This window comes from Procambarus clarkii, chromosome 32 (genome assembly GCF_040958095.1).
Source record: "Procambarus clarkii isolate CNS0578487 chromosome 32, FALCON_Pclarkii_2.0, whole genome shotgun sequence".
Lineage (NCBI taxonomy): Eukaryota > Metazoa > Arthropoda > Malacostraca > Decapoda > Cambaridae > Procambarus > Procambarus clarkii.
Window position 1 is genome coordinate 13,520,951 of NC_091181.1, and position 17,500 is coordinate 13,538,450.

Sequence of the window (17,500 nt, forward strand, 5' to 3'; positions counted from 1 at the left end):
ACGGCCGTCAAAAGGAAGTGATAGCCGAGGCTATTTGAGCCACTTCCCCGACGGCAACTCGGATGGTAATCTTGGGCATAGCATTTCACCAAATCACCTCATTCTTTGGGGCACACGTGAGGAACACAAATGCGAACAAGCCTGAATGGTCCCCAGGACTATATGCGAATGAAAACTCACACCCCAGAAGTGACTCGAACCCATACTCCCAGAAGCAACGCAACTGGTAACTACAGGGCGCCTTAATCCGCTTGACCATCACGGCCGTCAAAAGGAAGTGATAGCCGAGGCTATTTGAGCCACTTCCCCGACGGCAACTCGGATGGTAATCTTGGGCATAGCATTTCACCAAATCACCTCATTCTTTGGGGCACACGTGAGGAACACAAATGCGAACAAGCCTGAATGGTCCCCAGGACTATATGCGAATGAAAACTCACACCCCAGAAGTGACTCGAACCCATACTCCCAGAAGCAACGCAACTGGTAACTACAGGGCGCCTTAATCCGCTTGACCATCACGGCCGTCAAAAGGAAGTGATAGCCGAGGCTATTTGAGCCACTTCCCCGACGGCAACTCGGATGGTAATCTTGGGCATAGCATTTCACCAAATCACCTCATTCTTTGGGGCACACGTGAGGAACACAAATGCGAACAAGCCTGAATGGTCCCCAGGACTATATGCGAATGAAAACTCACACCCCAGAAGTGACTCGAACCCATACTCCCAGAAGCAACGCAACTGGTAACTACAGGGCGCCTTAATCCGCTTGACCATCACGGCCGTCAAAAGGAAGTGATAGCCGAGGCTATTTGAGCCACTTCCCCGACGGCAACTCGGATGGTAATCTTGGGCATAGCATTTCACCAAATCACCTCATTCTTTGGGGCACACGTGAGGAACACAAATGCGAACAAGCCTGAATGGTCCCCAGGACTATATGCGAATGAAAACTCACACCCCAGAAGTGACTCGAACCCATACTCCCAGAAGCAACGCAACTGGTAACTACAGGGCGCCTTAATCCGCTTGACCATCACGGCCGTCAAAAGGAAGTGATAGCCGAGGCTATTTGAGCCACTTCCCCGACGGCAACTCGGATGGTAATCTTGGGCATAGCATTTCACCAAATCACCTCATTCTTTGGGGCACACGTGAGAAACACAAATGCGAACAAGCCTGAATGGTCCCCAGGACTATATGCGAATGAAAACTCACACCCCAGAAGTGACTCGAACCCATACTCCCAGAAGCAACGCAACTGGTAACTACAGGGCGCCTTAATCCGCTTGACCATCACGGCCGTCAAAAGGAAGTGATAGCCGAGGCTATTTGAGCCACTTCCCCGACGGCAACTCGGATGGTAATCTTGGGCATAGCATTTCACCAAATCACCTCATTCTTTGGGGCACACGTGAGGAACACAAATGCGAACAAGCCTGAATGGTCCCCAGGACTATATGCGAATGAAAACTCACACCCCAGAAGTGACTCGAACCCATACTCCCAGAAGCAACGCAACTGGTAACTACAGGGCGCCTTAATCCGCTTGACCATCACGGCCGTCAAAAGGAAGTGATAGCCGAGGCTATTTGAGCCACTTCCCCGACGGCAACTCGGATGGTAATCTTGGGCATAGCATTTCACCAAATCACCTCATTCTTTGGGGCACACGTGAGGAACACAAATGCGAACAAGCCTGAATGGTCCCCAGGACTATATGCGAATGAAAACTCACACCCCAGAAGTGACTCGAACCCATACTCCCAGAAGCAACGCAACTGGTAACTACAGGGCGCCTTAATCCGCTTGACCATCACGGCCGTCAAAAGGAAGTGATAGCCGAGGCTATTTGAGCCACTTCCCCGACGGCAACTCGGATGGTAATCTTGGGCATAGCATTTCACCAAATCACCTCATTCTTTGGGGCACACGTGAGGAACACAAATGCGAACAAGCCTGAATGGTCCCCAGGACTATATGCGAATGAAAACTCACACCCCAGAAGTGACTCGAACCCATACTCCCAGAAGCAACGCAACTGGTAACTACAGGGCGCCTTAATCCGCTTGACCATCACGGCCGTCAAAAGGAAGTGATAGCCGAGGCTATTTGAGCCACTTCCCCGACGGCAACTCGGATGGTAATCTTGGGCATAGCATTTCACCAAATCACCTCATTCTTTGGGGCACACGTGAGGAACACAAATGCGAACAAGCCTGAATGGTCCCCAGGACTATATGCGAATGAAAACTCACACCCCAGAAGTGACTCGAACCCATACTCCCAGAAGCAACGCAACTGGTAACTACAGGGCGCCTTAATCCGCTTGACCATCACGGCCGTCAAAAGGAAGTGATAGCCGAGGCTATTTGAGCCACTTCCCCGACGGCAACTCGGATGGTAATCTTGGGCATAGCATTTCACCAAATCACCTCATTCTTTGGGGCACACGTGAGGAACACAAATGCGAACAAGCCTGAATGGTCCCCAGGACTATATGCGAATGAAAACTCACACCCCAGAAGTGACTCGAACCCATACTCCCAGAAGCAACGCAACTGGTAACTACAGGGCGCCTTAATCCGCTTGACCATCACGGCCGTCAAAAGGAAGTGATAGCCGAGGCTATTTGAGCCACTTCCCCGACGGCAACTCGGATGGTAATCTTGGGCATAGCATTTCACCAAATCACCTCATTCTTTGGGGCACACGTGAGGAACACAAATGCGAACAAGCCTGAATGGTCCCCAGGACTATATGCGAATGAAAACTCACACCCCAGAAGTGACTCGAACCCATACTCCCAGAAGCAACGCAACTGGTAACTACAGGGCGCCTTAATCCGCTTGACCATCACGGCCGTCAAAAGGAAGTGATAGCCGAGGCTATTTGAGCCACTTCCCCGACGGCAACTCGGATGGTAATCTTGGGCATAGCATTTCACCAAATCACCTCATTCTTTGGGGCACACGTGAGGAACACAAATGCGAACAAGCCTGAATGGTCCCCAGGACTATATGCGAATGAAAACTCACACCCCAGAAGTGACTCGAACCCATACTCCCAGAAGCAACGCAACTGGTAACTACAGGGCGCCTTAATCCGCTTGACCATCACAGCCGTCAAAAGGAAGTGATAGCCGAGGCTATTTGAGCCACTTCCCCGACGGCAACTCGGATGGTAATCTTGGGCATAGCATTTCACCAAATCACCTCATTCTTTGGGGCACACGTGAGGAACACAAATGCGAACAAGCCTGAATGGTCCCCAGGACTATATGCGAATGAAAACTCACACCCCAGAAGTGACTCGAACCCATACTCCCAGAAGCAACGCAACTGGTAACTACAGGGCGCCTTAATCCGCTTGACCATCACGGCCGTCAAAAGGAAGTGATAGCCGAGGCTATTTGAGCCACTTCCCCGACGGCAACTCGGATGGTAATCTTGGGCATAGCATTTCACCAAATCACCTCATTCTTTGGGGCACACGTGAGGAACACAAATGCGAACAAGCCTGAATGGTCCCCAGGACTATATGCGAATGAAAACTCACACCCCAGAAGTGACTCGAACCCATACTCCCAGAAGCAACGCAACTGGTAACTACAGGGCGCCTTAATCCGCTTGACCATCACGGCCGTCAAAAGGAAGTGATAGCCGAGGCTATTTGAGCCACTTCCCCGACGGCAACTCGGATGGTAATCTTGGGCATAGCATTTCACCAAATCACCTCATTCTTTGGGGCACACGTGAGGAACACAAATGCGAACAAGCCTGAATGGTCCCCAGGACTATATGCGAATGAAAACTCACACCCCAGAAGTGACTCGAACCCATACTCCCAGAAGCAACGCAACTGGTAACTACAGGGCGCCTTAATCCGCTTGACCATCACGGCCGTCAAAAGGAAGTGATAGCCGAGGCTATTTGAGCCACTTCCCCGACGGCAACTCGGATGGTAATCTTGGGCATAGCATTTCACCAAATCACCTCATTCTTTGGGGCACACGTGAGGAACACAAATGCGAACAAGCCTGAATGGTCCCCAGGACTATATGCGAATGAAAACTCACACCCCAGAAGTGACTCGAACCCATACTCCCAGAAGCAACGCAACTGGTAACTACAGGGCACCTTAATCCGCTTGACCATCACGGCCGTCAAAAGGAAGTGATAGCCGAGGCTATTTGAGCCACTTCCCCGACGGCAACTCGGATGGTAATCTTGGGCATAGCATTTCACCAAATCACCTCATTCTTTGGGGCACACGTGAGGAACACAAATGCGAACAAGCCTGAATGGTCCCCAGGACTATATGCGAATGAAAACTCACACCCCAGAAGTGACTCGAACCCATACTCCCAGAAGCAACGCAACTGGTAACTACAGGGCGCCTTAATCCGCTTGACCATCACGGCCGTCAAAAGGAAGTGATAGCCGAGGCTATTTGAGCCACTTCCCCGACGGCAACTCGGATGGTAATCTTGGGCATAGCATTTCACCAAATCACCTCATTCTTTGGGGCACACGTGAGGAACACAAATGCGAACAAGCCTGAATGGTCCCCAGGACTATATGCGAATGAAAACTCACACCCCAGAAGTGACTCGAACCCATACTCCCAGAAGCAACGCAACTGGTAACTACAGGGCGCCTTAATCCGCTTGACCATCACGGCCGTCAAAAGGAAGTGATAGCCGAGGCTATTTGAGCCACTTCCCCGACGGCAACTCGGATGGTAATCTTGGGCATAGCATTTCACCAAATCACCTCATTCTTTGGGGCACACGTGAGGAACACAAATGCGAACAAGCCTGAATGGTCCCCAGGACTATATGCGAATGAAAACTCACACCCCAGAAGTGACTCGAACCCATACTCCCAGAAGCAACGCAACTGGTAACTACAGGGCGCCTTAATCCGCTTGACCATCACGGCCGTCAAAAGGAAGTGATAGCCGAGGCTATTTGAGCCACTTCCCCGACGGCAACTCGGATGGTAATCTTGGGCATAGCATTTCACCAAATCACCTCATTCTTTGGGGCACACGTGAGGAACACAAATGCGAACAAGCCTGAATGGTCCCCAGGACTATATGCGAATGAAAACTCACACCCCAGAAGTGACTCGAACCCATACTCCCAGAAGCAACGCAACTGGTAACTACAGGGCGCCTTAATCCGCTTGACCATCACGGCCGTCAAAAGGAAGTGATAGCCGAGGCTATTTGAGCCACTTCCCCGACGGCAACTCGGATGGTAATCTTGGGCATAGCATTTCACCAAATCACCTCATTCTTTGGGGCACACGTGAGGAACACAAATGCGAACAAGCCTGAATGGTCCCCAGGACTATATGCGAATGAAAACTCACACCCCAGAAGTGACTCGAACCCATACTCCCAGAAGCAACGCAACTGGTAACTACAGGGCGCCTTAATCCGCTTGACCATCACGGCCGTCAAAAGGAAGTGATAGCCGAGGCTATTTGAGCCACTTCCCCGACGGCAACTCGGATGGTAATCTTGGGCATAGCATTTCACCAAATCACCTCATTCTTTGGGGCACACGTGAGGAACACAAATGCGAACAAGCCTGAATGGTCCCCAGGACTATATGCGAATGAAAACTCACACCCCAGAAGTGACTCGAACCCATACTCCCAGAAGCAACGCAACTGGTAACTACAGGGCACCTTAATCCGCTTGACCATCACGGCCGTCAAAAGGAAGTGATAGCCGAGGCTATTTGAGCCACTTCCCCGACGGCAACTCGGATGGTAATCTTGGGCATAGCATTTCACCAAATCACCTCATTCTTTGGGGCACACGTGAGGAACACAAATGCGAACAAGCCTGAATGGTCCCCAGGACTATATGCGAATGAAAACTCACACCCCAGAAGTGACTCGAACCCATACTCCCAGAAGCAACGCAACTGGTAACTACAGGGCGCCTTAATCCGCTTGACCATCACGGCCGTCAAAAGGAAGTGATAGCCGAGGCTATTTGAGCCACTTCCCCGACGGCAACTCGGATGGTAATCTTGGGCATAGCATTTCACCAAATCACCTCATTCTTTGGGGCACACGTGAGGAACACAAATGCGAACAAGCCTGAATGGTCCCCAGGACTATATGCGAATGAAAACTCACACCCCAGAAGTGACTCGAACCCATACTCCCAGAAGCAACGCAACTGGTAACTACAGGGCGCCTTAATCCGCTTGACCATCACGGCCGTCAAAAGGAAGTGATAGCCGAGGCTATTTGAGCCACTTCCCCGACGGCAACTCGGATGGTAATCTTGGGCATAGCATTTCACCAAATCACCTCATTCTTTGGGGCACACGTGAGGAACACAAATGCGAACAAGCCTGAATGGTCCCCAGGACTATATGCGAATGAAAACTCACACCCCAGAAGTGACTCGAACCCATACTCCCAGAAGCAACGCAACTGGTAACTACAGGGCGCCTTAATCCGCTTGACCATCACGGCCGTCAAAAGGAAGTGATAGCCGAGGCTATTTGAGCCACTTCCCCGACGGCAACTCGGATGGTAATCTTGGGCATAGCATTTCACCAAATCACCTCATTCTTTGGGGCACACGTGAGGAACACAAATGCGAACAAGCCTGAATGGTCCCCAGGACTATATGCGAATGAAAACTCACACCCCAGAAGTGACTCGAACCCATACTCCCAGAAGCAACGCAACTGGTAACTACAGGGCGCCTTAATCCGCTTGACCATCACGGCCGTCAAAAGGAAGTGATAGCCGAGGCTATTTGAGCCACTTCCCCGACGGCAACTCGGATGGTAATCTTGGGCATAGCATTTCACCAAATCACCTCATTCTTTGGGGCACACGTGAGGAACACAAATGCGAACAAGCCTGAATGGTCCCCAGGACTATATGCGAATGAAAACTCACACCCCAGAAGTGACTCGAACCCATACTCCCAGAAGCAACGCAACTGGTAACTACAGGGCACCTTAATCCGCTTGACCATCACGGCCGTCAAAAGGAAGTGATAGCCGAGGCTATTTGAGCCACTTCCCCGACGGCAACTCGGATGGTAATCTTGGGCATAGCATTTCACCAAATCACCTCATTCTTTGGGGCACACGTGAGGAACACAAATGCGAACAAGCCTGAATGGTCCCCAGGACTATATGCGAATGAAAACTCACACCCCAGAAGTGACTCGAACCCATACTCCCAGAAGCAACGCAACTGGTAACTACAGGGCGCCTTAATCCGCTTGACCATCACGGCCGTCAAAAGGAAGTGATAGCCGAGGCTATTTGAGCCACTTCCCCGACGGCAACTCGGATGGTAATCTTGGGCATAGCATTTCACCAAATCACCTCATTCTTTGGGGCACACGTGAGGAACACAAATGCGAACAAGCCTGAATGGTCCCCAGGACTATATGCGAATGAAAACTCACACCCCAGAAGTGACTCGAACCCATACTCCCAGAAGCAACGCAACTGGTAACTACAGGGCGCCTTAATGCGCTTGACCATCACGGCCGTCAAAAGGAAGTGATAGCCGAGGCTATTAAGGCGCCCTGTAGTTACCAGTTGCGTTGCTTCTGGGAGTATGGGTTCGAGTCACTTCTGGGGTGTGAGTTTTCATTCGCATATAGTCATGGGGACCATTCAGGCTTGTTCGCATTTGTGTTCCTCACGTGTGCCCCAAAGAATGAGGTGATTTGGTGAAATGCTATGCCCAAGATTACCATCCGAGTTGCCGTCGGGGAAGTGGCTCAAATAGCCTCGGCTATCACTTCCTTTTGACGGCCGTGATGGTCAAGCGGATTAAGGCGCCCTGTAGTTACCAGTTGCGTTGCTTCTGGGAGTATGGGTTCGAGTCACTTCTGGGGTGTGAGTTTTCATTCGCATATAGTCCTGGGGACCATTCAGGCTTGTTCGCATTTGTGTTCCTCACGTGTGCCCCAAAGAATGAGGTGATTTGGTGAAATGCTATGCCCAAGATTACCATCCGAGTTGCCGTCGGGGAAGTGGCTCAAATAGCCTCGGCTATCACTTCCTTTTGACGGCCGTGATGGTCAAGCGGATTAAGGCGCCCTGTAGTTACCAGTTGCGTTGCTTCTGGGAGTATGGGTTCGAGTCACTTCTGGGGTGTGAGTTTTCATTCGCATATAGTCCTGGGGACCATTCAGGCTTGTTCGCATTTGTGTTCCTCACGTGTGCCCCAAAGAATGAGGTGATTTGGTGAAATGCTATGCCCAAGATTACCATCCGAGTTGCCGTCGGGGAAGTGGCTCAAATAGCCTCGGCTATCACTTCCTTTTGACGGCCGTGATGGTCAAGCGGATTAAGGCGCCCTGTAGTTACCAGTTGCGTTGCTTCTGGGAGTATGGGTTCGAGTCACTTCTGGGGTGTGAGTTTTCATTCGCATATAGTCCTGGGGACCATTCAGGCTTGTTCGCATTTGTGTTCCTCACGTGTGCCCCAAAGAATGAGGTGATTTGGTGAAATGCTATGCCCAAGATTACCATCCGAGTTGCCGTCGGGGAAGTGGCTCAAATAGCCTCGGCTATCACTTCCTTTTAACGGCCGTGATGGTCAAGCGGATTAAGGCGCCCTGTAGTTACCAGTTGCGTTGCTTCTGGGAGTATGGGTTCGAGTCACTTCTGGGGTGTGAGTTTTCATTCGCATATAGTCCTGGGGACCATTCAGGCTTGTTCGCATTTGTGTTCCTCACGTGTGCCCCAAAGAATGAGGTGATTTGGTGAAATGCTATGCCCAAGATTACCATCCGAGTTGCCGTCGGGGAAGTGGCTCAAATAGCCTCGGCTATCACTTCCTTTTGACGGCCGTGATGGTCAAGCGGATTAAGGCGCCCTGTAGTTACCAGTTGCGTTGCTTCTGGGAGTATGGGTTCGAGTCACTTCTGGGGTGTGAGTTTTCATTCGCATATAGTCCTGGGGACCATTCAGGCTTGTTCGCATTTGTGTTCCTCACGTGTGCCCCAAAGAATGAGGTGATTTGGTGAAATGCTATGCCCAAGATTACCATCCGAGTTGCCGTCGGGGAAGTGGCTCAAATAGCCTCGGCTATCACTTCCTTTTGACGGCCGTGATGGTCAAGCGGATTAAGGCGCCCTGTAGTTACCAGTTGCGTTGCTTCTGGGAGTATGGGTTCGAGTCACTTCTGGGGTGTGAGTTTTCATTCGCATATAGTCCTGGGGACCATTCAGGCTTGTTCGCATTTGTGTTCCTCACGTGTGCCCCAAAGAATGAGGTGATTTGGTGAAATGCTATGCCCAAGATTACCATCCGAGTTGCCGTCGGGGAAGTGGCTCAAATAGCCTCGGCTATCACTTCCTTTTGACGGCCGTGATGGTCAAGCGGATTAAGGCGCCCTGTAGTTACCAGTTGCGTTGCTTCTGGGAGTATGGGTTCGAGTCACTTCTGGGGTGTGAGTTTTCATTCGCATATAGTCCTGGGGACCATTCAGGCTTGTTCGCATTTGTGTTCCTCACGTGTGCCCCAAAGAATGAGGTGATTTGGTGAAATGCTATGCCCAAGATTACCATCCGAGTTGCCGTCGGGGAAGTGGCTCAAATAGCCTCGGCTATCACTTCCTTTTGACGGCCGTGATGGTCAAGCGGATTAAGGCGCCCTGTAGTTACCAGTTGCGTTGCTTCTGGGAGTATGGGTTCGAGTCACTTCTGGGGTGTGAGTTTTCATTCGCATATAGTCCTGGGGACCATTCAGGCTTGTTCGCATTTGTGTTCCTCACGTGTGCCCCAAAGAATGAGGTGATTTGGTGAAATGCTATGCCCAAGATTACCATCCGAGTTGCCGTCGGGGAAGTGGCTCAAATAGCCTCGGCTATCACTTCCTTTTGACGGCCGTGATGGTCAAGCGGATTAAGGCGCCCTGTAGTTACCAGTTGCGTTGCTTCTGGGAGTATGGGTTCGAGTCACTTCTGGGGTGTGAGTTTTCATTCGCATATAGTCCTGGGGACCATTCAGGCTTGTTCGCATTTGTGTTCCTCACGTGTGCCCCAAAGAATGAGGTGATTTGGTGAAATGCTATGCCCAAGATTACCATCCGAGTTGCCGTCGGGGAAGTGGCTCAAATAGCCTCGGCTATCACTTCCTTTTGACGGCCGTGATGGTCAAGCGGATTAAGGCGCCCTGTAGTTACCAGTTGCGTTGCTTCTGGGAGTATGGGTTCGAGTCACTTCTGGGGTGTGAGTTTTCATTCGCATATAGTCCTGGGGACCATTCAGGCTTGTTCGCATTTGTGTTCCTCACGTGTGCCCCAAAGAATGAGGTGATTTGGTGAAATGCTATGCCCAAGATTACCATCCGAGTTGCCGTCGGGGAAGTGGCTCAAATAGCCTCGGCTATCACTTCCTTTTGACGGCCGTGATGGTCAAGCGGATTAAGGCGCCCTGTAGTTACCAGTTGCGTTGCTTCTGGGAGTATGGGTTCGAGTCACTTCTGGGGTGTGAGTTTTCATTCGCATATAGTCCTGGGGACCATTCAGGCTTGTTCGCATTTGTGTTCCTCACGTGTGCCCCAAAGAATGAGGTGATTTGGTGAAATGCTATGCCCAAGATTACCATCCGAGTTGCCGTCGGGGAAGTGGCTCAAATAGCCTCGGCTATCACTTCCTTTTGACGGCCGTGATGGTCAAGCGGATTAAGGCGCCCTGTAGTTACCAGTTGCGTTGCTTCTGGGAGTATGGGTTCGAGTCACTTCTGGGGTGTGAGTTTTCATTCGCATATAGTCCTGGGGACCATTCAGGCTTGTTCGCATTTGTGTTCCTCACGTGTGCCCCAAAGAATGAGGTGATTTGGTGAAATGCTATGCCCAAGATTACCATCCGAGTTGCCGTCGGGGAAGTGGCTCAAATAGCCTCGGCTATCACTTCCTTTTGACGGCCGTGATGGTCAAGCGGATTAAGGCGCCCTGTAGTTACCAGTTGCGTTGCTTCTGGGAGTATGGGTTCGAGTCACTTCTGGGGTGTGAGTTTTCATTCGCATATAGTCCTGGGGACCATTCAGGCTTGTTCGCATTTGTGTTCCTCACGTGTGCCCCAAAGAATGAGGTGATTTGGTGAAATGCTATGCCCAAGATTACCATCCGAGTTGCCGTCGGGGAAGTGGCTCAAATAGCCTCGGCTATCACTTCCTTTTGACGGCCGTGATGGTCAAGCGGATTAAGGCGCCCTGTAGTTACCAGTTGCGTTGCTTCTGGGAGTATGGGTTCGAGTCACTTATATTATATATGACGCGTCATATATTATATATGACGCTCATAGCGCGTCATATATATATATATATATATATATATATATATATATATATATATATATATATATATATATATAATATATATATATGAGCGTCATATATTATATATGACGCTCATAGCGCGTCATGACGCGCTATATGAGCTTTGGGGCACATATATAATATATGAGGAATATATATATATATATATATGCAATTGACGATCACAAAACACTGATCATTTTATGCGGAAAATCCACAGAGAAATATGAAATGAGGTGAACGTTTCGGCTTTGTTAAAGCCTTTGTCAACACCAGACTGACTGAAAGTCAGTCAGTCAGTCTGGTGTTGACAAAGGCTTTAACAAAGCCGAAACGTTCACCTCATTTCATATTTCTCTGTGGATTTTCCGCATATATATATATATATATATATGTCGTACCTAATAGCCAGAACGCACTTCTCAGCCTACTATTCAAGGCCCGATTTGCCTAATAAGCCAAGTTTTCATGAATTAATGTTTTTTCGTCTACCTAACCTACCTAACCTAACCTAACCTAGCTTTTTTTGGCTACCTAACCTAACCTTACCTATAAATATAGGTTAGGTTAGGTTAGGTAGGGTTGGTTAGGTTCGGTCATATATCTACGTTAATTTTAACTCCAATAAAAAAAAATTGACCTCATACATAGAGAAAAGGGTTGCTTTATCGTTTCATAATACAAAAATTATAGTAAATATATTAATTCAGGAAAACTTGGCTTATTAGGCAAATCGGGCCATGAATAGTAGGCTGAGAAGTGAGTTCTGGCTACTAGGTACGACATATATATATATATATATATATATATATATATATATATATATATATATATATATATATATATATATATATATATATATATATATATGTCGTACCTAGTAGCCAGAACGCACTTCTCAGCCTACTATGCAAGGCCCAATTTGCCTAATAAGCCAAGTTTTCATGAATTAATGGTTTTTCGTCTACCTAACCTACCTAACCTAACCTAACCTAACGTTTTCGGCTACCTAACCTAACCTAACCTATAAAGATAGGTTAGGTTAGGTTAGGTAGGGTTGGTTAGGTTCGGTCATATATCTACGTTAATTTTAACTCAAATAAAAAAAAATTGACCTCATACATAATGAAATGGGTAGCTTTATCATGTCATAAGAAAAAAATTAGAGAAAATATATTAATTCAGGAAAACTTGGCTTATTAGGCAAATCAGGCCTTGCATAGTAGGCTGGGAGGTGAGTTCTGGCTACTAGGTACGACATATATATATATGTATATATATATATGTATATATATATATGTATATATGTATATATATATGTATATATATATATATATATATATATATATATATATATATATATATATATATATATATATATATGTATATATATATAGACATATGTCGTACCTAGTAGCCAGAACTCACTTCTCAGCCTACTATTCAAGGCCCGATTTGCCTAATAAGCCAAGTTTTCCTGAATTAATATATTTACTATAATTTTTTTCTTATGAAATGATAAAGCTACCCTTTTCACTATGTATGAGGTCAATTTTTTTTTATTGGAGTTAAAATTAACGTAGATATATGACCGAACCTAACCAACCCTACCTAACCTAACCTAACCTATATATATAGGTAAGGTTAAGTTAGGTAGCCAAAAAAAGCTAGGTTAGGTTAGGTTAGGTAGGTTAGGTAGACGAAAAAACATTAATTCATGAAAACTTGGCTTATTAGGCAAATCGGGCCTTGCATAGTAGGCTGAGAAGTGAGTTCTGGCTACTAGGTACGACATATATATATATATATATATATATATATATATATATATATATATATATATGTCGTACCTAGTAGCCAGAACGCACTTCTCAGCCTACTATGCAAGGCCCGATTTGCCTAATAAGCCAAGTTTTCATGAATTAATTGTTTTTCGACTACCTAACCTACCTAACCTAACCTAACCTAACATTTTCGGCTACCTAACCTAACGTAACCTATAAAGATAGGTTAGGTTAGGTTAGGTAGGGTTGGTTAGGTTCAGTCATATATCTACGTTAATTTTATTTCCAATAAAAAAAAATTGACCTCATACATAATGAAATGGGTAGCTTTATCATTTCATAAGAAAAAAATAGAGAAAATATATTATTTCAGGAAAACTTGGCTTATTAGGCAAATCGGGCCTTGCAAAGTTGGCCGAGAAGTGAGTTCTGGCTACTAGGTACGACATATATATATATATATATATATATATATGTCGTACCTAGTAGCCAGAACGCACTTCTCAGCCTACTATGCATGCCCCGATTTGCCTAATAAGCCAAGTTTTCATGAATTAATTGTTTTTCGACTACCTAACATACCTAACCTAACCTAACCTAACTTTTTCGGCTACCTAACCTAACCTAACCTATAAAGATAGGTTAGGTTAGGTTAGGTAGGGTTGGTTAGGTTCGGTCATATGCCTACGTTAATTTTAACTCCAATAAAAAAAAATTGACCTCATACATAATGAAATGGGTAGCTCTATCATTTCATAAGAAAAAAATTAGAGAAAATATATTAATTCATGAAAACCTGGCTTATTAGGCAAATCGGGCCTTGCATAGTAGGCCGAGAAGTGCGTTCTGGCTACTAGGTACGACATATATATATATATATATATATATATATATATATATATATATATATATATATATATATATATATATATATATATATATATATATTGGTGTATACTGGCAGCAGGTTTTCTTTCAAACATGTTTCATTGAATATGACCGCATATTCTGTATTTATTATTTTCTGGTTTAGGGCTTCTATCCCTCTAACTATTTTCTTAGCATCAGGGCTTAATTGAAATAGGAGTTCTCCAAAACTCATTTTCGTACTTTTAAGGTGAAGAAAAGACTTTTCTTTTACTCTAACTCTAACCATTTTTTCTATTTATTTTAACTATTCTCTAACTATTTTCTTAGCATCAGGGCTTAATTGAAATAGGAGTTCTCCAAAACTCATTTTCGTACTTTTAAGGTGAAGAGAAGACTTTTCTTTTACTCTAACTCTAACCATTTTTTCTATTTATTTTAACTATTCTCTAACTATTTTCTTAGCATCAGGGCTTAATTGAAATAGGAGTTCTCCAAAACTCATTTTCGTACTTTTAAGGTGAAGAAAAGACTTTTCTTCACCTTAAAAGTACGAAAATGAGTTTTGGTGAACTCCTATTTCAATTAAGCCCTGATGCTAAGAAAATAGAGGGATAGAAGCCCTAAACCAGAAAATAATAAATACAGAATATGCGGTCATATTCAATGAAACATGTTTGAAAGAAAACCTGCTGCCAGTTTACACCAATATATATATGTATGTATATATATATATATATATATATATATATATATATATATATATATATATATATATATATATATATATATATATATATGTATATATATATATATATATATATATATATATATATATATATATATATATATATATATATATATATATATATATATATATATATATATATATATGTATATATATATATATGTATTTAGAAAGATAGATAGATAGATATATAGATAGATAGATAGATAGATATATGAACGTTGATCATGTTATGAGCCCTTATAAAATACCTGATGAGGAATAATCTCGAGACATATAAATCTTCAATCCAAAATCCACTTCCATGAGGACGTGGTCTCCTCTCCTCACCAAAGTGTCGATTGTCTCTGCGAACTTTGAGTGAGGTTTGTATATTAGTCGACCTTTCTCCTTCAGACCAGCTATCTCACGGTATATTCCAGACTCGACCTCCTGGAAATATAGACCAGACAGGCTTAATCTTCATTTAATAAACAACTCTAACTTTTTCTTTCATTCTCACGTATATCCACACACCATTCTATCATCGAGAGTGTATCTTTATGTTAATTTATATATATAATCTTTTTAATTTATATACACTCTATAAGTTTATCAGAAAATTATACTAAAATAAGTACCTTTTTGAATATGAAATTATTATTATTATGTATGTGCATTTCGCAAAAGCAGGTCAACTTATGGGATTTATTTTACTTATAATTATTACAAATAAAATAACTACCAAACAAACCTAATAAAAATAACTAAATTTGTATTATATTATTAGCAATAAAAGTTTGATGCAATTATTTTTGTAGCCAATGGGAAGACTGATGATAAGTGTGGACCTTATGGAGACTGTTGGGTTGGTTCAGTTACTCTAGGTGGCTCACAATTAGGGCGGCCCAGAAGTAATAATGCTACCTTTTTTACCTGAAGGTTTAAATAAATCTCATTTAACAGTTATAAATTATTAAGTGAGCATATTCTAATATGTCACATAAATTATATTATAACCAATGAGAAGATCTAATATTTAATTGTTTATTGTTGTGAATTTATCTATTAAAGAATTTATACTTTAATTTATATTTAAATAATTGCAATATTTCAAACATTTATTTGCTAAATAATGGTTAACCTAGTTGATTATATATGATTAAGTGGCATATGATTTACTTACTGAGGTGGGCTAGTAAGACCATGGTATAACGAGTCTACAAATAAAAAAGGGTTATGGCATAGACCTACCAGAAAAGTGGATCCACTTTCCCTAACTAATCTCACAAAACTCTTATTCGTATTATTTTTATGTAATGTAAACCCGATGTTCAGTCTTATATTTGCTAAGACTTAACTCACTTGCTGGACCTGAGCTTATAGTGATATTTATTATCATATAATGGCGTAGGGTGTTGTGGCGCCTGTCTCCCTAAGATAATATTGTCGGGTGTAGCTGCTGGTGTGGCGTTGGTATGGCCCCACATCCCACTTCTTTATATTCTATATATCACACTGTATCTTCTATATATACTGACACACATTAGTTCCTTAAACAATGTGTCAATGATTATTTTAGTTTTTCTACCCCTCAAAGGTACACATGTATGTTAAATGGCTGAAATTAATCAGGCTGAGGCTGTTGTTGTTGTTGATTTAGGGGCGACGACGATCGTGGGGATCGGATGCTCCCCGGCGTACCCGTGATGGGTTAATCGCGAAGCCCGGAAAGGTAAAAGCCAAGCCTATTCGCGAAACGAGTGACGCCAATCACTTGAAACTAATATGCCTCATGACAAAAAAACGCAAACGGGTAGATGATTGGGTAGCCCCAGGAGTCCTTCAGGGTGACGAGTACCGGTCCCACTTCACAGAGAGAACACTGGGCAGCAAAACCAAATCTCGGCCCCCATCTAAAACGCAAAAGTCATCCAGTGCTCTCCGGCAGAGCAGAAGCCCACTAGGCACACTAGGAGTCACCAAGACCCACTAACCCCTGGCACCTCTCGGCTAAGCCGGCGCCGGACACCGTCACTCCGCCAGAAGAACCAGCCTGAACACTTAAAAAAATTCTATCAACAATCCCGTGACCCAAGGCAATATGTGCGCCAGGCGTCATACAAATGGACCGTTAAAAAAGAATGTCAAACGACAGTAGCAAATCTAAAACGAGAAAACAAAATGTGATCCGGCGGCCTCCAGGCGGAGGAGGTGTCCAGAAGTCCGCTCGTTGTCAAGGTTGAACCAGGAGCTCCCTCAGGCTGAAGCCCACGGTGCGTCTTTGCTCTGGTGGTGAATCTTGTTTACACTGATGGCAGAGTTTAAACACTAGTTAAATCCACACCAAGACGGACTTAGTCACCTAACCTGCTTAAAATATAAATTTATTCAATCGTTAACCAAACGTATCTGGTTAAGCAATTATTTATTTAGTATATGTATTTATTTTACTGCATAACCATGATATGCTCATAGCTATTGAATTTAATTGCATATTCTGGTACAGCCCCCTTTACAGATGGTTGCCTGGGCTGGAGCCTTGACAGTGGTGGTCATTGGCTGACTAGACATCTTTATGTCCTGGGAAGGATTGACTTGGTTCTATAAATAGTATAGACGTGAGACATGTGTTCTCTCATAGGCCATGTAACTCTTTTTTTTGTGGACATTTTTCTACACAACTAACAATAGATAAAAGATAAACGAAAATATGAACGGTAAACAAAAAAATATATACATCATGATTTCATATGCATTGTACTTTATTTATCTCAATAAACATTCAGTAAAC

At 44.6% G+C, this 17,500-nt stretch overlaps 1 protein-coding gene across 1 annotated transcript in view; it reads right to left on the bottom strand.

Annotated features, from left to right (window-relative positions):
- Positions 1-14,967: 14,967 nt before the first annotated feature.
- LOC123759267 (probable glutamate receptor) overlaps positions 14,968-17,500 on the bottom strand; it is a 24,599-nt gene continuing 22,066 nt past the window's right edge. Inside the window, exon 7 of the mRNA XM_069334790.1 lies at positions 14,968-15,159. Within this exon, the coding sequence (XP_069190891.1) occupies positions 14,968-15,159 (192 nt within the window). The remainder of the gene's footprint in view (positions 15,160-17,500) is intronic.